Genomic DNA, 25,430 nt, shown 5'->3' with positions numbered 1-25,430 from the left:
AAAAAATGAAAATAATTTGTTTTTTTTCTTAAATTTAAATTTTCACCATTAATAAGATAAACTTATATGGTATAAATTTAAATTTTATTTTTTTATTTTTTTTATTTTTTTTGGATGATCAGTTGTAATTTTAAAAATATTAATTTTAACAAAATAATTTGTTTATAATTAATTTATTAAAAACTTTCATAGATGATTTTGAATTATTAACATGTTTAAGAATAATTTTAGAATAAGTCACGTCAGAATGAATGTAAAGGTACTAAAAAAGTTCTTAACACCAAACGATGTATTAAACACACACAACAATACATAATACGCACAAAGAATTACTGAGAAGAAGTAAAAACTAATATTGATCGTCGAAGCTTTGAATAAGAACTTGTTCTCAATCCAAAGCCGAGACCATTTTCCGATGTAATTAATGTTAGAAAATGTTAGTATGATTGGTGTTTTAGGTGATTAAAAATATTTGACACTATTTATGATTGATTTTACAATAATTAAGAGATGTTGGCTTTAGTCCATTTTCTAAATAGATGAAATATCGTTAGTAAAATTAGATCACGTAAAGCTAAACATAGAAATGTCCGTCCACAGCAAATTTAGGAGCAGCAAGTTGAGCTTGAAAATTGTAAGCGAACTTATTGTTGGAACTCTTAACAAGTTAGGTTAGATGAAATTATTTGATGCATGAATAACACGTATCACATGACCCTATTTGTGTTATTGTTTATGTCATGATATCTCAATCAATCATGTGGTGCATGCACTTTCTTTTATGTTTGAATTTTCCTGATATGTTGACATGATCATGTTTATGCATTGCGATACACCATGATATATACCATGTATAGATGAGTGTGAATGAAATACCACAAATATGTATATACATCTCGTAAAAAATTTCGTCATGATAAGTATGAAAGTATTATGTGTATCGTCTTAGTAGACCTCATGCATATTGTATATTATATGTTCATAGATTACTTCTAAAACATGTTATGCGTAGACATGTCTACCATGTATAGACATGTGGACCTCAAGTTTAGAGGGGTATGTTAACGAGCCCAAACCTCCAAAATAACTCATACTTACCAAGAAGATGAAGAAATGGGCTCGTCGGAAATGCAAGCCATAAGAATGCAAGCCATAATACTTTTGGTTTGAAAGTAACAAAAATCAATAACTAGGGTAGAGTATGAAGAACTCAAAGTAACAAGAATCAATAACTAGGGTAAAGTATAAAAGACCTCACGTATTTCTTTCATGAACGAATACTTACCCCATTATCTATGTAAGTAACTTGAAACCCCACATCGGATGCAATGAGGTGACATGACCACCTGCCACGATGAAGGATTCTATTGAGAATGAAGTGGAAGAGGTCATGGTTGAGTAGACCCATTGAGTCGGTAAATCAAGGAGAGTTGTATAAGAGTTCACTGTTAACCGAAAAAGAATCCATAATACTAAGATCGATCGAAAACACATCAAGAAACTATAAGTCAGTTGCAATCCACGATTTTGAGTCCATTCAAAGTGAAGATGATAGGAATTTGAACCAATTAAGTGCAAAAATATGTCACAATCATGTACCATTCCAAGCAAATATGGACAGCAAAATGTTCATATAAACACATTCTTCATCAATAAGAAGACTCATCTCATATAGAAAACTTTCAAACATCATAGCACTCCTTCATCCAATTTTGCTTTTTTTCCTTTTTTCTTTTGTGTGTTCTCTACATCTCGAAAATAATGAGACAAATTTTGGGAGCAATCAACTACATCAAAAAAAGAAGAAAAAAAAAAAAGAAAATTTATTATGTAGGAAGTACTGTAAAATTCCATTAAAAAAAAAAAAAAAAAAATTAATATGAAGATAGGGACTAGAAATTCGAAAACAGTCCCCTCATATATCATCTTGCTCCCATTCAGAAGAATGAGAACCTCATGCCATTGCTTGCTGCAAACAAGTTGTATTCTTCAATGGCAGTTTCCTTCTTATTGAAAGCATGGACATCGTCAACAACATCCGCTGCTTCGTTATTTCTCAAAAAATCCCCGACAATATCGTCTTCCTTGGAAGGCATGGGATTTAAGTTACCTGTTGAAAATGCAACAGGCCCTCCAAAATGGAATAATGAAAAGCTTGAGCTATCCTTTGGGAATATGGAAGTGTCGTTTTGCTTGCGATCTCTGCCTGGCGGTGAATTGATTGCATACGGGAGTCCAGTGGTACCGATGACGTCGGGATTAGCTACAATATCTGAGCTTTCTACCATTGAACATGACTTGGGGACCTGACTTCGTTCTTCGGTGTATACACCATTGTTGGCTTTGGAAGCTGGCTGATAAATAGGAACCGGGCTCGGGTTGATGACGGGAGTAGCTAGATGATGCAAATGGCTATACTGCATACAGAAGCGTGGGTTATCACTTAAACCATACCCAAGAGGATTGGCATACAGACAGTGATTTGAATAGGAGAAAGGTATTATCCCATTAGCATGAGCTGCTGCTGCTGGCCATGAAACTGAGTTTTGATGGTAATAACCCATCGTTGGAGAAACCTGAAACACTGGAAAGTGAATATTTTGAGTTTGATTCTGAGTTGGAGGAAGTGTCACTTGACATGGGGAGGAGTCCAAACTAACAGCAGAGAATCCTGCTTCGAAGTCCCGGGGAACTCGGTTAGGTGCATTTGCTTGAACCTTACATCCCTCAATCTCTTGCGAAAGACCGGAATGGTTCCTGATCCCCAAGGCATCAACTTCAACTACTTTATCCATCCTTGTCTCATGATGTTCAGAGAAGCCATTCTGAATGGATGCTGAAGATTCTTTTCCTTCTGAGTGATGACTAGATTCTTCCGAGTCCGACGTGGACAACGATTCCAGATTTCCATGGTTCAAGCAGATATTATTACTGTATCCTTCACTCGGGCATGATGAGCAGCTATCAGAATTTAAAGACCTAGTTCCTACTCGGTTATTAGTCCCACTCGATGTCAATGTCGTGTCTGTTGAATTTACCGAACGCTTTGTTACCTCGCATGCATCTTCAATTGTTTTATGATCCTTCCATTCGAGTCCATTTTGGGAGACTTCATCTGATTCAACACCAGAGGTCGACTCAGTTGAATTACTCTCTTCTTGATCAACTGTACTCGAAGTCACAGTAACTTCACCACTACAGGCATCATGCCCCGACTTCACATGGTCAAAATCGGGTTCAACATTAAACTTACAAGTTGAAGACTTCATTGCTACATTTGAATCTGAGTTACTTCTAGGATATTTCTTCTGTGATTCCATGGGCTCCCAAACTTTCTTTGAATAAACGTAATCTTTACCAGGAGAATTGTTTTTGTTTTTCAGTCTTCCACCATCACGAGAATGATCTCCATAGCTGTACCTGCTAGAATGAGAACACTGCTTGGACATATCAAATGATGATTCTGACGTGCTCGCAGATTTGACATCTCGGTTAACTCTAACTGAAGAAACAAATGCCTCTGCTTTCTTGTTTAATTCATTATTTTGGTTACAGATGCAGGAACGATAGTCGTAAGATACCCGGTTGTTGGAAGAGTGCGACTTTTCATTGAACTTAGAGATGTGTCGACCATACGCCTTTAATGAATTTGTTCTTAGTTTCCTGTTTGATCCATTCATGGTCCTTGAAGGAGTCTCCAAACTATCACCATAATATCTTTGCTCAGATCTGCTAGCCCCTGCCCCATTTTCGGAAACTGAAAATCGTCGCCTCTCAGACCACTTGAAAGAATGATCTTGAACTTCCTTTGGAAATTTTAATCTCCAGCGAGAAAACTTCGATGAATCAACCATGAAAGATTCATTTCCATCATTCCCATCAGTAGGTTTCCCGCCAAGGCCATCATCATATGAACTTTGCACTTCTGAAATAATGGATTCATTTAAAAATTGCTCATCCAGAGTATCAGAGGATTCAGGAATGCTGGCATCACATGTTTCACCGACAGAGATGGAGTTTTGCTCCAAAACACATGGGGATAAGTCCTCTAAGATATCAGAATGAGAACATACTTCAGCTGATTCAGAACTTATCTTATCTTTATCCTTTTCCTTCCCTTTTAATCTTTCTTTTCTTCGGAGCTTCTTCTCTCGTTCTTTTGTCCTTTTCCGCTCTTTGCGTTCCTTTTCTTCACGCTTTTCCTTCTCTTCTTCTTCAAGAAGTTTCATCTGAAGCAAAATTCGCATAGGTTAGAAGTAAAGAGAAATCTCGATTCTTGTAAATGGATTTGTGAGTAATGACATAGCCTCGCTTGAAACCTGCTTTTCTAGAGTAATGATTTCTTTGCATGCTATGTGAACTCGCTCTTCCAATAATTTTAGTGCAAGACAAACAAAAATGCTATGAGCATTTTGGCGAGCTGTTCCTTCTCTGAATGCTTTTTCAACCTGACAAAGACCACAAAGCATAAGAATAAAAACAATCCACAATTCCCTAGGGAAAACTTGGATCAGTTCTGGTATCAAACTTTGCAATGCAATCTTAATAAACTATCATTGGGGAAGTTCCTTGGACTGTGAGGAGATGAAAAAACAAAAGAACTTCGAGCTTTCAATCAGATTTTAATAAGCAGATGGGCAAATCCCACAAGCAAAAATTCTAAAGGTCTTTTTTTTTTTTTTTTCTTTTTTCTTATAAGAACATCGAGTAACGTACAACCGAAAGGGCAGAGACAACAACTTAAAGGCTTGGGGGATGAGGGAGCCCCCACCCAAGGAACTACTTACAATTACCTAGCCAGTCCGAAATAATCATGGATAGAGGTAGATGATAAAAGAATTTTTTATAGCTATGACACCACCAAGAGGTATTTAACTGTACACAATCCCAAAAAAACTCAAAAAGACGAAGACTTATCTTCAAAAGGCCTTCTATTACTCTCCAGCCATAAACTCCACGAAAGAGGTCTAGAAGCAAACCCCGAAAGGATCCCAGCTTGTTTTCAGCTTCCAACCACCCAATGATTCCCACAACCATCCATCCACCTTATTGGGAAGAGAAGGTACGAAGTAAAAAAATCCAGCAGCTTAAGTCAACCACGTCTAGCAAGCAGAAAAAGACGGTCTGCAAATTCCTCACTGCACCAGGACAGGGTACAAACCAAAAAACCAAGAACAAGAGAAAAACTCCTCCTTTAGAGACTTTCGTGCATACTCAGACTTCTATGTGCCAACAACAAAAGGAAGATCTTCACCTTCTGGGGGATTTTGAAATCCCAAATTAACTTTGACAAAGAGCCACATTAAGGCCAGTCTTCGGTTCTCAATCTAAAGAAGAGGGATTTGGTTGAAAAAGAGCCCAAGAGATCAAGAGAAATTCGGTCGAAAAAGAACCGAGGGATCAAGAGAAATTTCTTTCAAATAAGAGATGTATCAATCATTTAGGAAACAACAGAAGAACTCTCCACTGCACTTATCCATTGTTCTACACCCGCAATTGATTGCTTGATGGCCTTCAAGTAATAGATATTTATATATTACTTCATAACAAAATAATTTTTTATTAAACTGTATAATATCCCAAATTACATAGATATATAATTAAATTTCTAAATAAATAGATCAGTATACTTTAAACTTAATGTAGTTGAATACAAAATTTAAACTAGTGTTGAATGCTCATTTCCATGTATAAATCTTACAAATGAATACAACAACCAAATATCTCTAAACATAAAAAAATGTTAGTGTAATTCAAATAATGATGCTGAGCATTTATATTTCATTCTGGATGCTAAATATCCAAAGATGTTAGATTTTTTAGAATCCCAACAAACTAATTGACTTACTAGTATACTACAGCAAAGTTCAACGTTGAAATTAGTTTAAATGTTTTGAGAATTTCTCCTATCTTTCTTCTCCCAAATCCTCTCCAAGTCTCCGTGTCTTGCACTGACTCATTTTTTGAATCCACTCTAACTCGGGTAAAAACAAACTATTTGAACACACTAAAATAATCTTCACTATTTTCTGGAAGTCTTGGAAGAAATTAACTGCAAATTTGATATCTTTTCTACATCTCATTAAATAAAATCTAAAAGAATTGGAAAACCAAAAACAAAAACAAAAGAAAGAATACACTCGCGCGCACACACACTCGTACAAAGAATCTCATTTAAAAATAATGGAAAACATTTCAGTTGATTCTATAGATGCAGACATTTAACTTTTAGCTGGTTTTTCCTTGTACCAATGTGCCTATCTGGTATTTATATCCCTGGTGCTTAATGAAATTTCTTACAACAAGAACATGAGATCTGTATTATAGAAAGAACAATATCTCAAATGCAAATTAGCTAGAAAGCACAGGCCGAAAAGGTTGAAAACAACATACCTGTTCTTTAAAGATGACAGTTGCAGCATCCAAAAGAAACTCCCGAGCAAGTTCTGGACTCTTTGCATGCTTTTGAGGACGAGAGCAATCACCATCCAAATCATTTGCATCCTTATCCATCGAATCATCCTCCTAAAAGCCAAAAAATTCAGAGAACAGAAAAGCCAAAAAATTCAGAGAATCATCCTCCTAAAAGCCAAAAAATTTAGAAGAGGAAACTTTTTTTTTTTTTTTTTTTTTTTTTTTAACAACAGAAAAGGAAATATTTGTCACCCCACAAAGAATTTTAAGTTCGTGAAATATAATATTGCATATGAATATTGTGTAAAATTCTAAGCAGGCATAAAATCCTAGAGAGACAATTACAAGAAAGAGAACAACCTCCTCCTCCTCAGCCTCTTCAGCATGCTCAAAAAACCTCCTAATATTTTCCCCTCTAGTGATTGTAACAAATCCATCACCAACTATAAGTCTTCGATGAACACATTGTTGACCTTTTAATGCATGAGCTTTCACTGATAGCTCTGTGCAGCGTCCATCTAATTTCCAAGCTCTGAGGGTGATAAAGCATGAATTCAAACCACCAAGATCTAGGCCATTCATTTTGACACTTCCGTTCATGCCAACATTTTCAAATTCCAGAATGTCAGATTTTCCTTCTCCTGATCCAACAGCCCACTCAAAATAATGATATGTCTCCACAGAGTCAGCAAAGGTTTGATGCCAATCGGCCTGGATTGTATCATCTGAGACCTGAGACAATAGCAAATATAATCTCGTTCATGCCAATTGCAACAAGCATGCGTTCCTGAAAAACCTCACAGGGTCTACATAGTCATCATGTCTCAATTCATATTCATCCTAAAGTTAAAATTATAATCCATGATGGTAGAAGAGCGCTTAAAGTTGAAGATAAGTGCAAGAATGCACCTCGTAATGAAAAGCCATATCTGCAACACAAAACCAACTAGTGCAGCAAGGCTCTCTCCTCATGCGCTTCAGCTCCTTCAGCTCCTTGAACTCACGGATCACATTTCTTCTGCAATCTCTACAAAACCTCTTGCTGTCAAACCTGAAAGAATCAATATAATGTAAGAAGCAAAAAACTAATAATTACAAGGCAAGAAAAAAGCAGACAAGAGAACTTAACATAAGGATAGATACACAAAGTATTGCTCGCCTTATTAGAATAAATCAGGCATGTGTCCAATATTCCTCAATTACTATGATAAACTGAAATAATATTTAAATTCGTTCAACTAAGTGAAAAACGTAGTAAGTAGAACGATTTTTACAAGACTTTTGAGGTTTCACCTTGAGGCACATTTCAAAATTAGGCTCATATTTTTAGGTTTGATTCTTATGCATTCATTGGATTAGAGGAGGCTACGTCCTGTAAAGAAAAGGCTTATGGTTCCATGAGTTGCACCAAGCAGGCAGAAAGACTAAAATGATTAGTAAAATAATATTAATTTGTTATATCCTCCATTTCACATTTATATAAATGAACAACTTGGCAGAAGTATCATAGAAGACCATCTATTTTGAATCCTTTACACCGAGTTGAAGCCAGACAAAAGAAAGCATAAACTTTCTATGGAACTTCCCCTCCAGATTGCTGAAGCCAAAACTTTCTTGAAATAACTTCGACGTTGGGTATGCAAAAATAAAGATTTAACTGGAAACATTACCAATCAATGTAAATATTAACATCTTATACCTTCCTTGGATTCCAAAAAACCTTTCTCACTTTCCTGATAGTGATCAATTCTTTCGAAACATAAGATTCCAATTAGCAAACTCCTCCACCAAAGCGACTTTTTTAATACTAGAAGAAGAAAAAAAAACCTCCAAAAGAGATTGAAACCACAACCGTTCATTACATAGATGCTACAAACTATATCCTTCTACAGTTCCCCTTTCTCCAAAGCAAATCTCCAGTGCCATTTATCAGGCAAAGTTTCGTAATTTTCTTTCAACTTAAAAATTCCAGCATCCCCTTCATCCACAGCTAAAAGACTATCACAATTAACTAATGGCTATTCTATTAATTTCTTTTCCTCCATCCCAAATGAAGTCCATCAAAATTATTTCAGGTTACTACTATCTTTCTTTGGATAAAAAATGTAGATATATAACATTGGGAGTTTAGAAAGCACCAGCATCAGCCAAAACAGGCATCCTCCCTTTCAAGGATTGAAATTCTTCCACATTTCTTTGCCCCGTTCGCTTCCTCCCACAGGTCCATCCAACCTTTTCAGAACTTTTAACATACGCTGGGTGTTTCTTAAGAAGTGCTTGGACGTTCTTTATCAGCTAGATTATTTATGAGGCCCTTTTTTTGGGAAAATTCTAGTATTTTGTAGTAGAATTCGGTGGTAGCACTTTTGTGAAGATTGTGGTATGAAAGAAACAAAAAGGACATTGTAGGCAAGTGACTCTACTATTCTTGATGGTTTTGGGGATCAAGTTTGATTGTGTTTGTCTGTTTGGTGTTCTATTCTTTTTTTCTTTTTCTTTTTCTTTTTTTTCTTTTTTCTTTTTTAATCAGAAACAATATTTCATTTGCAAATGAAATAACAAAAGAAGCAAACTTCCAGCCACCCATGGTGGATCACAAAAATGATTGCCAGCTAGAAAGTATAGATTACAAGACTTTGAATGAAATACTAATCCCATTAAAGGTGGATTTCAAGAATTACAAGACCAAAATTTAAAGATTGCAGAAATGATCTTTAAATGTTGATGTACATTTGCACCACTAAAAAGCAATAAAAAAGATGGTATCCATAACACCATAAATTGAGTCTCCAACCCATTGAAAATCCAATTATTTCTCTTTTGCCAAAAAATCCACATAAAATCCCTATTGATAGTATACCAAATCAGCTTCTTGGACTCCTTAAAAGGATGACCCAAATCAGCTTCTTGTGATTCTGAGTTTGATGTGCACATAAATGCCAATGGGGTGAAAGTTATTGAAAAATCAATCTTCTCTCGATCTCATCTCCTGTGTTAATTCCTCCAGGAACAAGTTCCATGGTCTTTTTTGGAAAAAGACATTTCCAGATAACCTTTGGTAGATTTGAGATGAGGAGAAGCTGACCAAATAGGTTCCATAAGTGTCTGATAGTATTTGGCCTTCACTACCTTACACCACAGGCCAATGAACTCATGAAGGAAGCGCTAATTCCATTTTGCAAGAAGAGCTGAATTCCTTTGTGATATATTATCAATTCCCAAACTTCCTAATGCGAGGGATCTTACAGTTTTCCTCAAATTGATGTTGTGCATTCCTCCATTAAGTTGAGATCCTTCCCAAAGAAAATATCTTAAAATATTTTCCATGATTTGAACCGATTTTTATGGCATCAAATAAGATAGATAATAAATAGGCATCATATAAGATAGAGTTGCTTGAATGAGAGTATCCATCCTCTAGATATATATGAATGCAGCCAATTGTGTAGCTTCTGTCGAATTCTCTCTAATGTGGGCTCCCAGAAGAGAAATTCTAGGATTACTCCCAAAGGAAGATCCAAGTATGAAGCAGGCCACAACCCCTTTTTGCAACCAAAAGTGATAGCTAATTCATCCAAAACCGCATCTTCAACATTGACCCACAAAACTTCAGTTTTTTCTATAATCAATGTTTAGACAAGTTGCCCGTTCAGGGATAGTGACAATATCAAACAGTTGCAATCGGATCCATAGAGAAGAAAAGTAGTGTGTAGAAATTGGAGGTGATTCATGAGAAGATAGAATTGACTTATTCCATTCACCTAGATCAGACCCATTGCTGCCCCATGGCATAAAAGCCTACTTAGAAAACCAGCCACAATGATAAAACAGGAAAGGTGAGAGCGGATCTCCATGCCTTAAACCTCGTGGGAATTATTTTACCATGGGGTCTCCCCTTGATGATGATTGAGTAATTAGCACTTGATATACAACCTCAAATCCATTTTCTCCACTGTGCACCAGATCATTTCTCTCTATGGATCACATCAAGGAAGACCCAACCAACCTGATCAAACGCAATAAGAAAGGGCCCCAATAAAATATAATAAGACCAAGAAGGTAGTTCCAAAAATCTTTAGCTTATAGAAACACCAGTGCACAAAGAGAAGCATTAAACTTGGCAAAAGCTCACACCTCTTCCCACAACCTCTCCAACTCTCAAAAAATTTCTCACTCCTCACTAACCAAAATGGTCCATAAATTAGCAAAGGAAAAAATAAAAAGACTAGCGTGCCATAGAGTATGGCCCTGAACTCAAAGGGTTAGGTGGAACAAAACGTCCTCCATCATGAGACAAGACAAAAATCCTTGTTTCAAGCCATGCATACACCAAATGTCTCCAAAAAGGAGTCCTAAACCATGAGAGAAACATGCATCTTTAAAGGATATGGCATAAATCTTTATATGCCTTGCTACATAGAGTGTACCACTGTGACCCTAATGAAGGAAAAAAGAAGAACCACTGAATACGATCCATAGTGTTGATTCTCCCATGTAAGACCTGCGATGCAAAAAGTTAAACCTTTTTGGAAATGATTAGCTTCCACACCGAGGAAAATAAAAAGAAAAAAAATTGTGCATGGTGGTTGAAGGGTAAGAAATGAACGACAAGAAACTCTTTAAAGGGATTGGGAAGCCAAACACCAATATCACTACTACCCAAGGTAAAACGAAGTTTTCCAACAGAGAGAGGAATGCAAACACATCCCACACCTCCCTATCTAACGACAGCAGCAAAAACTTTAATCAAACGCATAAGAATTTTCAAAGTACAAAATGATTGATGCCACAAGAAAAATCCTCAAAGAGGAGAGGTAGAGGTAGTACAAACAAGATGAAAAATACTTATGGGACTATCAAACCGTTGAGCTTTCCTAGAAATAAGTTTTTAAGTTGTCCCCCACAAAGCAATTTAACAAATTTACAGAAGGGACTATCTAAAGAGAGAACTTTCTAGGGGTTTTTTGAATGTCTTTAAAATCCCCAACTGAGTTCCATTCAAAAAGATGAGGACTATACTAACTAGCTATGACCTTATAACATAAAGCGTTCAACTCCAAAGATAAACATCACAACCATTTAGTCAAAAAGCCTCTCATTATAAAATCCCATATTGCCTATGCCCAGCCCTCCAAGGTCAACCGGCCTTGGCATTACCTCCCAACCAATCAAATCGAGACTTCCACCCTACTCATCCCCCTCCAACATGAAATCATTCAACAACTTCACTTAGCTTTTATGATCAAAGTTAGGAATTCTAAACACAAACAAGAAGTTTATTAATTACATAACCCATGGTTGTTTATTGTAGATTCACCTTCAATCCTAATGCCATCTCAAAAGTCTTAACCACTTTTAAAGAGATTGTTAATCACACTTCGATCATCCTCACCTAAAAAAAAAATGTATCATCAACAAACTGCAAATGAATTAGGAATGTTCTCCCCTTTCTATACAAAACCCCTACGAGATTCTTATCCTCATCACTTGAAGAAATAACTAGTTTAAGACATGGTGCTCAGTGAACCATACAACAATTATTACTAATGAACTATCTCTCTAGGGATTGTGAAAGATGTTCCACTAGAAATATTTTTATTATTGTTTTTCTTGATAAGAAACGAAACTAATCATTAAGGGAATGAAAAGAGACTAATGCTCAAAGATATAAACTCCACTAGGCTAAGGAGTGAAAATAAGAAAACAATAATAATAATAAAAAAAAAAAGGGAATAAAAGGAGAAACAAACAAGTAAGCAAAATAACCTAAAAAGGATGTACAAAGGCATGCCAATCGAGGTAAATATCCTAAGCAAAAAACCAACAAAAATCTTTGATAAAGAACTCCAACAGTGCTCGAAATGAGCTGTAATCAATCTTTCAAACCAAGAAAGATTCTTGCCACGGAAAATTCTTTGATTCTTTCCATCCATGATTCCCAGAAAAATAGCTTTCACCACATTGACCCAAATTAGATTGGCCTTAGTATTCAAAGAAGGGTCAATAAGTAACAAGAAGTTATTGATTGATCCAAATTCTCCAAAAAGTGGATCCTGCTCAAATAGCCCCAAATAAATTAAATAAATACATCAATGTACAAAAGCATCTTATTCCACTACAGTAAAGCACTTTTTCACAGTGAAATGTAAATGTTCTATATTAATGGATTTGGTTCCATAACCATGGGTAAGTCAAAATACAAACAGCCAGCTATAAGTTACAAGTACTCAAATTTGTACAATTCTTTCTAGGTTGCTCGAACCTCCAAATTATAACATTCAATACTTGCAAAAAAAACCCCAATTGCTTTTAGTTCAAATCCAAGCTTATTGTGGATTCGTACCTTTTGATTCTCTCAAGCAATATCCTTGCTCAAATAAAGACCTTTCTTCTGTCCATCGAGGAGCATTATTAGAAGCCATGTTATTCTTTTATGTCCAAGAATCTCCCAAGTCTACCCTCTTGGCATCTAACTCTACAATTTTCTTTTGAGATCATCAAGGGGTGGAGATTAAAGCATGTGACTTTTAGGAAAAATGTATTAATGTCTTAACCAGTTGAACTATGTTTAGGTTGGCATAAAATCTACAATTCTTGATAGTTAGAAAACTTAAGATTTTTAATATATTAGGTAGCAAGGAGTTTTTAACCAATGAGAGCACAATACACAACCTGGATGTTGCTTGGCTTGTAAACCATATAATTTACTTGAGCTATAGGTTCTCTAAATGAAAATTATATCTATTAAACAAATCTAGACAGCAGAATTCTAGACTAGCTTGAATCTTCAAAATGCAGATAAAAGATTACTAAAAAAGATGCAGACAAAAATCAGATTCATCCTTACCAAGAAATCAACCTTTTATTTGTTTATGTTAGTTTACTCCAAAATGTGTTCATGATACTTCATATCTCTAAAGGTCACATTATCTTCTCAAATCTCCATCAAGCCTCAACTATCACATTTTCCTTCCATTTATTTAAATGCAATGCATGAAACAAGGGATGAGCATTTGCTAGAGACCTGTACATTAGTCTCTCAATAAAATCTTCTTCTTTCATCCTTAGAAGAGATTGTCGAGTTTCTTCTCCTAATGCTGACCAGAAATCCACCAATGTATCACAAGAAAGCCTAGCAGTGTGCAGGGCACATGTTTCCCTTGTACCATGTCCCCTGCCATAGCCCGCTGCTCCTTGACTTATCCAGCCTCGACCTCCCCCACCACAAGCATCAGGATAAAGCAATTCACGCTCTCGCTCCCTAGCTCGTGCACTGTCAAATACCTGTTCCAAAGAAAACCTTAACCATTAAATAATGTCTTAATATGGAGTGCTTAACAGCTAAGAAAACAAAAAATAAGCACTTACATTTTGGAGACCCAGGAAAGACTTTGAATACAAATAGCAGCCCAAAAGTGTCAGCAACCCCTCACGCGTTGTGGTCAAACCACCCCAAGGATGGACAGATGGGTCTTGAATTTCATCATGAAACCCATTAACTGCCAATGACCCGTCGCATGTTTGACTTTTTGAAACCCCTAATCTGTTGCAAGTATGATTCACACATGTGTTTCCTTGTTGTAAAGACTTCCCATACATGACAATCTGCAAAAATCCTTCAAGCAGCAAACCATTACATCGAGAGCAGTACATATTCTTACGAGCTTGCTCAAAGAGAGTTTGCTTGTCAATTCTCAGGAGTTTCTGCCTAGCTTGGGGCAGCAGTTCACTCCAAAACTACATTGAGAGTAAACACATCTTTATCAGTTAATGGTCAGTTCATGACATAAGTTCTAAGTAATGCGGGAATTAGATCATACTTATTCCAACTAACGACTCAATGTCATAATTAAACAATGTGATACTTTAGTTCCCTACAAAGCAGATTTGCTGGTCACAGAGAGCAACATGTAGAGGAAAAATACGCAAATTCGGTAACTGTATTTTGAGTAAAAGATGAAAGGTCTAAAGTGTTTAACTCACACGTCTAAAATGCTAGACACTCCTTCCCTAGATTACATCGGCAGCAGTAGTAAATCCAGAGTTCTATGAAGTATAATTCGGGAAAAAATACAGAGCAGGAAAGTGATCTAATCTAGTGCCAATTATTCCTATAAAAAAATGATGAAACGAAAACTCGAATTAATTCTTCTGGCAACGAAAGAAATGAATACCTTCTGGAGCTGAACGTAGCTAACATCGTCGCGATGCTGGGACCAAAACCCATTGGCGGAGAGCGAGTATACAGCCGATGACCCACCATTTAAATGGTCATTTTTTTGTGTTAACCCAGGCATCTTTCAAACTCTCATAGTTACATTTCTCAATTCTTCCATTGTCTCACAACCCGAAATCAACCCAATCTGATCGGGAGGCAAAAACCAAGCCAAGATGGAATAGCAGCTAAGAATTACAATCGCAATAGGTAATTAGAAGAAAAAAACAAATACTAACAGATCGTCGGCGGATCGAAATAACGCCGTCCTCCTGAAGCAAATCTGGTGAAGACTAGGAGAGGATTGATTATATCGAATAGGATTGGGTTCGATTGGACTGGAATGAAATAGCATAATATAAACGGAATTGAAGGGACATCAAGATTCAAGAAGAGAAAACGGATGTAGGGGTTTCTGGTTGATGACGATGGGATTTGGGTGCTACGATTATATTGCAGAGAGAGGAACAAGGCAAAAAAAAAAAAAAAAAAAAAATAGAGAGAGAAAGAAACTGTTATATCACTAATTAGCCTAATTATAATTTTTTTTTTGGGTTAAATTTAATGAATTTTAATTTAACCTTATTTTTAATAAGTTTTAATGTTGATGTGGATTGTTCTAGGTTAATATAGCTAGATGTATATGGCAACATATAAGGGAGCATATACGAGTTGAGTTGAGTTGGGTTGAGTCGAGAAATTTTTAATCAATATGTACGGAGTATACATGATTGATTTGAGTTGAGTCGAGAATTTTTCGATTGGTTGGATTGGAAGCCCAAATTGCTCAAAATTTGCTTCACAACCTAGCCCGGCCCAACCCATTATTTTTGGGTTAGGCTAGGTTTAGGGTTGTGGGTGAGGCAAGGAGATGCACTTGCAAAGTGTGTTTGTGTCTAGTAGCGATCGTAATGAGTTGCGTCTATGAGGGGCGTCTTATTTGCATACGGCGGTGATGGCAAGGACAAGGAGTGTGGCTGGCAGCATGGGCAAAGGCGAGGTGATGGGTTGTGTCTGGTTTATGAGGGCGAGGAGTTGCATGCATGTGTATGTGGGCGTGCTTTGTTTTATATATATATATATTGGACCAGGTCGGTAAGTTGACCTGAACCTTTGGCTAATGAAGTTGAAACTTGACCTAACTAGTTTGGCTCTAGAAAATTAACCCAATCACCAAACTAGTTTGGCTCTAGAAAATTAACCCAATCAAACTCAGTTATTCAAGTTGGGTTGATTGAGTTTTTTCGAGTTTTTGAGTTCAATGTACACTCTTAACAATATAACGAAAAGAGTATAATCGACTCAAAACCTTTCTAGTTTTCATGTATCATAACACAAAATACTGAAATCGTCTTATAGCATGTTCTCTTAACCCTTTCGTCACTCTCGCGATACAACGTTACCTTTACCTGAAAATCATTTTCAAAAGATAAGGTGACTATTTTGAAAAGGGCGAGAGTATCACTTTCTAGGGTATTTTAGACATTAAAATAAAAACTCAGTTGAAGGCCATGATTAGGTCGGGATTGACGTTAATGAACTTTGTATAGATATATAGGAACTTATTGTACTAGTATATATATCCCAAATCATAAAATTAAGTAAAACAGACAGATATTGAGCCAAACATGCTTAATTTTATTGCGCCTTTAGTCATTTATATGATCCTGAAAGCGTAAGAGCCCTCCATAGAACGAGAGCCCATCGACATAGAACGTCTGCACACTATGAATCATGTGTTTGAGAAGGTTCATGCACAATGAAGGAAATGGCTTGCATTGAAGCATAGATGCTCTACCCGAGTTGTTGTGCATACTTTGCTTTATGTTTTAAATTCTCTTGACTTATTTATTTTAAGTTTAAATACGACAGGAAACGAAATTCAAACCAACTAACAAAATCGACACAAAAACTAGAAACTTCGATGCACTTGTTCAAATCTACTTTCTTCATCGACAATCTTCTAGTTATCACTTGAAAAAACGTGTAAGAACTAAAGTGAATATGAAATTTAGTAAGTAACCTACTTTTAGGCTCTTAATTGTCTGCATGGTGGATGCTAAGGTACTATACTCTATAACCTGACTAAAGGCTTTACACGGTTTCTGTTCTAAGGACCCTTGTCTTAAGTCATCGGTCTTTGGTCATAATACTTGGTTAGTTTGGTCCCTAGTGTCACAATCCACAGAGCGATTTTGTCCCTGAGAAAGTTATGGGGGATGATGACTAGTTTAAGTGAAGAAGAATGTCACAACCATATTAGGAAGAAAGTAGGTTGTGACCCTGAAGTGATGTCCATCCGATCACACAACGGCCAAGGTAGATGAATGCCTTGATGAGACCGAGGAAAGTACATCATCTAACACACCAAAGAGATGCACATTAAAGCCAAACTGAGGCATAATCAAGGAGGCAAAGATGTCGACATGAGAGACAAAGATAGACTTGATAAAAGGCCAGGTAGGGCCTCGAGCCTTAAACTCGAAAGTCAGATGTCTGAAGGAAATTTAGGCATGCAACTCCAGAGTCAAGTTCGTCCATATAAAATATGAAAGCTCGCCAAATTTAGTGTCAAACTGACAATGAACAAACGCTCCATGACACCGTATAACCATTAGCCAAAATCATGTCTAAACATGTTAGATTGGAAATACCTCAAAATGTACTCGGGGAGGCATAGTGTCAACTCTCCACCATTTCTAGGCTTTGTGGCCTAAATGAGCTACCCTGTGACACATGCATTTGTCACAGTGAGGGGGAGTTTTGCATAATGAGTGTCTCAGATGACTTCCTTTGAAATAGGTCTTTTAAGGATAGTGTCTGATGGCACGGGTGTGTCTGCATTGCGCCCCAACTCATGTGTCAGAGATTGGTATGTGCATCCACTATCTGGTACGGAGCCCGTAAATGATATGGCACGGATACAGGAGGGTCAGTTGCCTTGATAGAACCTAGATCGATGAATGTTCAAGATGTTTCGATGTATAAATGACACATAGACTCGTTCTCGATGGGTATGAACGAGGGAATTGTGATGACTGATGACAACTCAGGACTTGGGATGGTTTCAGGACATGTGAACCATGTTGATTAGAAATTGAGATGACATGATGAGATACGACATTGCATGTGAGAGATCTTGGCCCCAAGTAGAGGTAAGGTCGAGTCAGATGACTTGGCCTTGGCCTAGTGTAGAGGCAAGTCGGATTGAGCCACAAATGATTGAACAAATATGCACAAGCGGGTGTGTGGCCAAACAAGCTTGGATTCTGTACCAGTTATGTTCAATTTGTGAAAACGAAACCACAAAAATGAGTGAAAATGTATATGGGGATTGAGTTTTCCTTAAGGCTTGTCAAGAGAGTGTCAAAATCACGACACTACACGATTGAAAATATACAACCATGACAGTTGGTATTAGAACCACACTTTGTGTGTCTAGTCAAACAAGATAGTCAAAGAAATGAACTCTAGGGTCGAAAGAAGACATCACAAATGCGTCAAGAATATCAATATCGACAAGACAACTGTTTTTTTCAAGATCTTGTAGTTTGAAGCCAATACTCTCCCAAGCTCAAGAGTGTTGGATGTGACAAATCAACAAGGGGAGTTCTACCCGTCAAAAGTAAGAACCAAACTCATTTGCTAAGATTTTGGGGTTCCAATGTGGGCAACCGATGAATCAGATGGCACAGTAGGTCAATGTCTTCCAAAGAGTTATTCGCATGAGATGAATAATGTTAATGGTTGTAAGAATAGAAGCCGAAACAGTGATATAAGCATCGATCAAGTGCCAGATTGAGCACGACGGAAGTCCTTATGGGGGACGACCAAAGAGACAATTGAGTTTAATGGGGGGGGGAGGGCCCAAATGAATGGGTTGTTCACCCCGTGGGAGTGCTCCAAGAAGTGAGCACCTGTGTATTTTTTGAGTCATCGTCTCATGTCTAAGGTGGGTGGTTTCACAAGAGTTTTCAAGACTAGCATCTGCTTGAGAAGAGAGCATCACACTAAACGTGGGCATAAAAAGTGAAGTTGCAGTAAGACCAAAGAAGTGTCAAGGCAGTGATTGTCACATGAAAGTGGCCAGTTGAGAAGTTGGTTGAAGTGCAGCGCCAACGTGGCTATGTTACAAGCTTTCAAACTTTTTTACTTATGGGTTGGTACCACAATGAGCAAATGTCTTCGTTGGATTGCGAGCCTCACCCCGAGGGGTGCACCGTTGTGCGTAACTCAGAGAATATGAGTGTTGAGGCCAGGTGGTCATCTTGAGCGCACTCCCCCTAGCTTAGTTGAGGATATGTCGAAGCTAGTTAGTTTGTCATGGTTTGTCTGGTGATTGTCAGGTCGAGTCTGAGAAAAGGGCGGAAGCAGAGGAGGCCATAGATAAGATAGCCCACAACCATTGAACATTATTTTGTTGTACTTATGTTGTGAGTCTTGGAAATCGAGGGAATGTTCGTCAATAGGATAGCTCATAACTAGTGCACCATTTTCGTATTTGTTCAAAGACACCTTAAGGGGGATGCATGATGTCAACTCTCCATCACCCTGGACCCTATAGCCTAAGTGAGCTACACTGTGGCACATGCATGTGTTACAACGAGGGCAAGTATTGCGAGACAAGTGTCCCGAGTGACTTCCTTTAAAATGGGTCTTTCAAGGATAGTGTCAGACGCCATAGGTGCGCTAGCATTACACCCCATCCCATGTGTCAGAGGTTCTTATATGCACTCGTTATCCAGTACGAAGTCCTTAAATGCTATGACATGAAAACAGAAGGTCCAATGCTTTGATAGAACCCAAATTGATAGATGTTTGGGATGTCCTGATGTTATGAACGACACATGGGCCCGTTTCGATGGGCATGACCTAGTGAGCTATGATGGCCGATGGCATCCCAATACTTAGGATGACATCAAGATATGTGGGTCATGTTAGATTGAGAATCAAGATGACATGATGAGATGTGACATTGCATGTGAGAGACCTTGGCTCTGAGTAGAGACAAGATCGAGTCGAATAACTTAGTCTAGTGTAAAAGCAAGTCAAACTGAGTCGTAGATGATTGAACATACACGCACGAACCATATGTATGGCCGAACGAGATTGGATTTCCAATATTTAGAATACTTGCAATAAATTAAAACTACAAAATTCCAATATTTATAAAGAGAAAGTGAAGGAGTGGGCCCATAATTATTCCTTTCAATGGGAACAATCATTCATTATTTGAGTTAATTGAACCAATTTTTGTCTTTTTAATGCTTCAATTATATTAAAAATCCACTATTTTATATATTCACGACGTTAAAAAATGATTATTTAATGCAAGAGGATGGCATTTGTTTTTTTTTTGTTTTTTTTTTTTTTTTTTTGACAATATAGTCATAATTTTATATCAAAGAGATTAAATTTGTGTTAAAATTCTCAAACAAACATAAAATAATAATAATAATAATAATAATAATAATAAATAAAAGTATATGAACGACAAATATGTCTCGCATTTTCATTTATATATAAAAATATAAATATTCATTTTATTAATTTTTAATAGTTAATTTCCTTTTTTTTTTCTTTCATGAAATTTCTCAATGTTAAGTTAATTTATATATATATAAAGTTTATTTATATTTATAGTGAGATATTTGGTAGGGACAAGAAATATAATTCCTTTCTCGACTTAATTTAGCTAGCGGGTGTAAATTTCTCTTCACTTCCTCTATATTCTCGTAGATCTTAGACTCGTAGGTTAACTTTTTCTCCACTCCTTCCCAATTCTCGTGCAACTTAGCCTCGCGTGTTAAATTTCTCTCCACTCCCTCTCAATTCTTGTGCAGCTTAGCCATGCATGTTAAACTTCTCTCGGGTAGATTCTAGACTTGTAGGTTAAATTTATCTCCAATCCCTTCTCATGTTCGTGGAGTTTAACCTCGTAGGTTAAATTTCTCCCTCCTTATTTTCGTGGAGCTTAGATCGTAGTTTAAATTTCTCTCTACTCGCTCCACGGAATTTATCTCCACTCCCTTCCTAGTATCGTGGAGCTTAGCTCGTAGACTAAAGGGACATCTTTGTATTATTATTCCGATAAAGATGCCAGGTCATTTACCATTTAAGTTCCAGGGGTGAAAACGTTTTTTTTTTTTTTTTTTTTTTTTTGTAGCGCAAGGGTAAAAAAATGCATAGGTTAAAAGAGAATGGAAGGTCGGTCCTTTTTACTGAAGTAATAGAGTAGGTAGCCTTGTTTTTTAGTAATTGACAGCACAGAATTTGGTCGGTGTGTTGGAAAAATAAAATATTTATGTTCTACTTTTTTATTTCTTCTTTTCTTTTAATGCAAATTGGACTCTTCTTTCCATTTCTTTCCCCCTTTTCTTTTTGACAAATATACCAAATATTCCTTCCTATTTTAAATACTTTCCTATGATCCTATAAACGTAGTTAAATGATACCCAAATCAACAGTTAATACTCAAATTGCAACCCCTATAGATAGTTAAACGATACCGATCGATACTCAAATTGATAACCTTTGTAGATAGTTAAACAATACCCAAATCGATGGTTAATACTCAAATTGGCAACTAGCAACCCTTTTGGATAGTACACGATACTCAAATCAATGTTAATACTCAAATTGGCAATCCTTATGGATAGTAAACAAACGATTAATACTCAAATTGACAACTCTTATGGATAGGATAGCAAACAATACCCAAATCGACGATTAATACGTAACTTGACAACCCTTATGGATGATAAACTATATCCAAGTAGACTACTAATACTCAACGATGATTAATACTCAAATTGGCAATCTCCATTTGTCTAGTCATTCATATGATACAAGGATCCATTATGTACATAATAGATTGATTCAAAAGCAAAGTGGAGTTCCAATCATGATCTAAAGAGAAGATCAGCTCACGGACACTTAATGCCAAGAAATTCTATTGAAATGATACTGAACATAACACAAATCCATAAATAAAATCTACCGACAACAACTTCTGGGGAATGCCCAAAAAAAAATGCCCCTAAACAAGAATATAACACAGCAAACAAAGGCTTTTCTTTCATAATGCTTTCCCCTTCATTTTACCAATAGAGCAAGAAAGAAAAGTTCGTTCATCATAGCATGCAGTCTGTTCTGGCTGGCAGCCTCCGGAAGAAGTTGAGCGGAACGGACGGGAGCTTGTACCGAAACCTCGGATGTCTTAGCACATAAATCCCCGAAAGGAATGCCACGACTTGGAATGGTGTAACGTACAGAACTATAGCAGAAACCAGGCAGAAGAGCACAAACAATGCTGAAGCTCTCGGGTCACGCCAACTGAGTAGAGATTGCAGCCTCTCGCCCTGTGTAGCCAAGTCCCCAACTACGGTCTGGATCCTCCCAGCAATGCTCCTTAGCCGATCGTACCTCATCCTCACAATGTCAGGAGGGGAGGAAGTTGGGAAGGTGTCGAACTCCTCGTTCAGTTCGTCGGGGTGAGCAGAGTCCGCATGGGAGAGGCGGGTGTCCATGTGAGGCGGGTGCCTTGGCCTCCATCTATAATGCCAAACTCCAATAAGGAACAGATAGAGGAAGATTGTAGGAAGAATGAGCTCAGGGTACATCACAAGAATGATGAACAAAATGTGTATAAGAACAGTTGTAATGGGGTTTCTCCAATGGCAAATCTGATCAAACCATTTTCCAACTGCAATCAAGCCACTGAAAACTCCCATGATTCTGAAGAAATTAGCCTTGCTTCTTCTCATGCTCCACATGTGGGAGCCTACATCGAGCATATACTCGACAACCTCTTTTCTCAATGGTGGTTCAGCACGGGTCAGCCTCATCGACACAATCTGAGTCGCCTGGTGCCGAAGGCTATCGAGCTGGCTCACTGTTAACGGGTGAATATAGTGCATTTTGGGGAGGAGGGGATGTGAGTACATGTGTAACATGTTTAGCAAGGAAGAACATGTAAATCTCACAGCCAAATGAATCTCACCCATCTTCTTCACCCCATTAGGGTGCAGAACCAGCAGAGGATATGAATGAGTATAAACTCGGTCAGTTTCGAGCGTGGAAAGGCGAATTCTAACCTTCCCTATCCGTGCATCTTTTGATCCTCCAGCCTTATCCCCACCATGCAAATGGCAGTTGTCAAAAACCCCAATTGTAATGACAGTACAGGGATCAAAAACCTCCCAAGTGTACTGCTCATTCCACCTGGGTATGAAACTGTCGATGATCGTCCTTGTTCGAACCCACTTCTGCCCATACTTAGCAACACAATATGCATCGGTCGTTCCACGCCCATCTTTCGTCTTCATCGGCATTAACCCCTGAGCATTCAGAATACCCAATTCTAAAACCCCAATGTTGTTCTTCCAGAGCTGTTTAGCCGTCGGCCGAAGATCACTACTGTAATGTGTTGATTCATCCAAAACATGGTAGCCACCTTCCAAACATATCCTCATGTGAATCCTACTCGAAAACTTGATTTCCTTCTTCTTCTCCCCTTCAACAACAACGTGTTTCTCGAGGTTGAACCATCTTGTGTTCACAGGTCTATGGTCCAATCTCCTGTCTATATACTGCAGCGGAATCGCACACCGTCCTAGAACCTCGTCCTTGTTTGGTGCAACCCGATCTTCCACACTTAGAATCAAAGGCTCCTCAAATGGTTCAGCTGCAACAAACATCAAATCCTCATTCCACATTGGATTGATAGTTCTAGACTGGGAAATTCTAGTCCTCAAAGCCTGATTTCCAAGTATAGCCTTAACGAAAACCTCTGGATACCGACCCTTATCACTCGGCTGCAGATCCTGAGCTTCAATGATATTCACCCTCAAATACCAAAGCTTAGGAGAAAGATAGACCTTAGACCGCATATTTGCAAGCCCATCAGCTCCACTCACAGTTGCAGCATCTGAATTCCAAGCCTCAGAAAACGCTTCATCCGCTTGTGTTCCCATCCAAACAGCCAACATCAGCTCTCCTTTCGCCCTCTCTCCCTTCTTATCATCCAACCGATACCATTGTGGTGCCAAAGGACTATCCGGTGGTACCCTTCTCGGAACCTCATTCAAGTCAAAAAGAACTCTCCCAATGAAATCATCCTTAAGAGAATCCTTATCCTTCACAGTCACCTCAAGCACCGAAGCCTGAATCCGATCCTTCGAAAACGCAAACACTTGGCTCCATTCAGGATTCGACTTCTTCTCGAAATGCCGAGTCGTGCCCTTGTAATTTCCAAGCTTAACCTCCACATACGGGTCGCAGCTACCAGTGACATCTTTCGCAGGCAAGTCTTTCGCCTTGACAACCCGAACATAGAGGTAATACATTTGCTCAACGAGGTCATAGGTGCTTGCTAGTTTGTCACCAGTGACCTTCCCCCCACCAAGGTGGGGATTGGTCTCTTTCAGTAAGAAATCTTCTGGTGGAGGCTTTTGCATCATCTTCACAGTTGAAATGATTTCACAAACACACCTAAAAAAAAACCCCCAAAAATAAACCCCATTTTAATGAACTTCACTTAACAAAAATTCAAAATCTCGCCCTAAAAAAACTGATACATAGGAAAACAGAGCCATAGTCCAGTCGTTACCACAAAAATAGGCAACTGAAAATCACCCAAAAACAAGAATCTCTGAATGTTACCGTTTGCACAACCCAAAAACAACGTTGGAATTTAAACAAACACCTCATAGGCAGAACATTCCTGTTATCTATAAATGACTAAAAACTTAAGAAAGAAAATCCGAAAGTGTCCAAATGTTAAAAGGGGTCTGAAAGTTCACCTGAGAAAGCAAAAAACCTTCAAAAGCTTCAGATCTGAAACGTTTTCACACCCTGAAGAGAAAATGAAAATGCAAAGAAAGTCAGTTCATGAACGCCCACAGATCCAAAGAAAACAGAACAAAAACACACAAAAACAGAGCAATGTTGTTTGGCGGCTGAGAAAAACGTCACAACAAGAACAACAGAACAAATTTTCCTTCATTTTCCAGGGAACCAAACAGATCAAAAACAAGAAAAACGGAGATCAAACATGAAAACCATCTCTACAAACACCAAGAAATGAACCTTCAAAACCCCTTTCAATGGCATTCTTCAAGAGAGGACCAAAAACAAAACCCCATTGCAGAAGAACCAAATGCAGGTGGGTTTGAAGAGAGAGAAAATCGGTTTTTAGGGAGTGGGTTTTTTGGGGGTGTGAAAGAATCTGATGAGTGAAGACAAGTATATACAAAGTGAAGTGAACTGTCTATTTCTTTTTCTTTATTTATTAATTGTTAATTATTATTATTATTTATTTATTTATCTTTCATTAGATCTAATCCACCTTTTCATCTAAGCTTTTGTTTAAAATATTTAAATATAATCTCTCTCAATATTTTATATATAAATAAATAATATTTCTGTTTATATAATTAATATAGATTTTTAAGTTATTGAGTGATTAGTATTAATAATTATTTTAATAAATAATTAGTCATTTATATCCTCATTAATTAAAGTTTGATATTTGAATTTTATGAAATTACGAGATTTAGTTATTAACGTAACATAAATAAATAAGACTTTTTAAAATAATTAAAAAAAAAACATTTTGACCCAACTGGGTTGGTTGGGTTGTTTCATGAGCTTGCTCTCATGTCACCGACCTAATTAACTCGAAATTTTATTTTTTCAACCTATCTCAAAAATTACAAAATATATATATATATATATATATATATATATATATATATATATATATATATATATATATATATATATATATATATATATATAT

The 25,430-nt window shown here is 37.3% G+C and overlaps 2 protein-coding genes across 2 annotated transcripts; both read right to left on the bottom strand.

Annotated features, from left to right (window-relative positions):
- Window positions 1–1,626: 1,626 nt before the first annotated feature.
- LOC111465909 lies at window positions 1,627–15,131 on the bottom strand. Its single transcript, XM_023110375.1, has 9 exons — window positions 14,869–15,131; window positions 14,589–14,777; window positions 13,783–14,151; window positions 13,439–13,698; window positions 7,324–7,465; window positions 6,775–7,146; window positions 6,394–6,525; window positions 4,320–4,448; window positions 1,627–4,229 (listed from the first exon to the last, which is right to left on the bottom strand). The coding sequence occupies exons 2-9, from the start codon at window positions 14,709–14,711 to the stop codon at window positions 1,938–1,940; spliced, it is 3,819 nt and encodes a 1,272-aa protein (XP_022966143.1). The 5' UTR covers window positions 14,712–14,777; window positions 14,869–15,131; the 3' UTR covers window positions 1,627–1,937.
- A 6,429-nt stretch (window positions 15,132–21,560) lies between these two features.
- On the bottom strand, window positions 21,561–24,864 carry LOC111465938 (FT-interacting protein 1-like). The gene is made up of 3 exons (XM_023110417.1): window positions 24,719–24,864; window positions 24,433–24,484; window positions 21,561–24,121 (listed from the first exon to the last, which is right to left on the bottom strand). The coding sequence occupies exon 3, from the start codon at window positions 24,088–24,090 to the stop codon at window positions 21,763–21,765; it is 2,328 nt and encodes a 775-aa protein (XP_022966185.1). The 5' UTR covers window positions 24,091–24,121; window positions 24,433–24,484; window positions 24,719–24,864; the 3' UTR covers window positions 21,561–21,762.
- Between the last annotated feature and the right edge of the window lie 566 nt (window positions 24,865–25,430).

Source organism: Cucurbita maxima, unplaced genomic scaffold, assembly GCF_002738345.1.
Source record: "Cucurbita maxima cultivar Rimu unplaced genomic scaffold, Cmax_1.0 Cma_Scf00030, whole genome shotgun sequence".
Lineage (NCBI taxonomy): Eukaryota > Viridiplantae > Streptophyta > Magnoliopsida > Cucurbitales > Cucurbitaceae > Cucurbita > Cucurbita maxima.
This window is presented reverse-complemented; position numbering and strand designations above follow the sequence as displayed.

Coding starts and splice junctions, on each gene's coding strand:
- LOC111465909 (XM_023110375.1), bottom strand. CDS start 14,711: ATGCCTGGGTTAACACAAAAAAATGACCATTTAAATGGTGGGTCATCG. Junction 7,147..7,323: donor ATATGGCTTTTCATTACGAG/GTGCATTCTTGC, acceptor CTATTGTCTCAG/GTCTCAGATGATACAATCCA. Junction 4,449..6,393: donor CTGTCATCTTTAAAGAACAG/GTATGTTGTTTT, acceptor GGTCTTTGTCAG/GTTGAAAAAGCATTCAGAGA.
- LOC111465938 (XM_023110417.1), bottom strand. CDS start 24,090: ATGATGCAAAAGCCTCCACCAGAAGATTTCTTACTGAAAGAGACCAAT.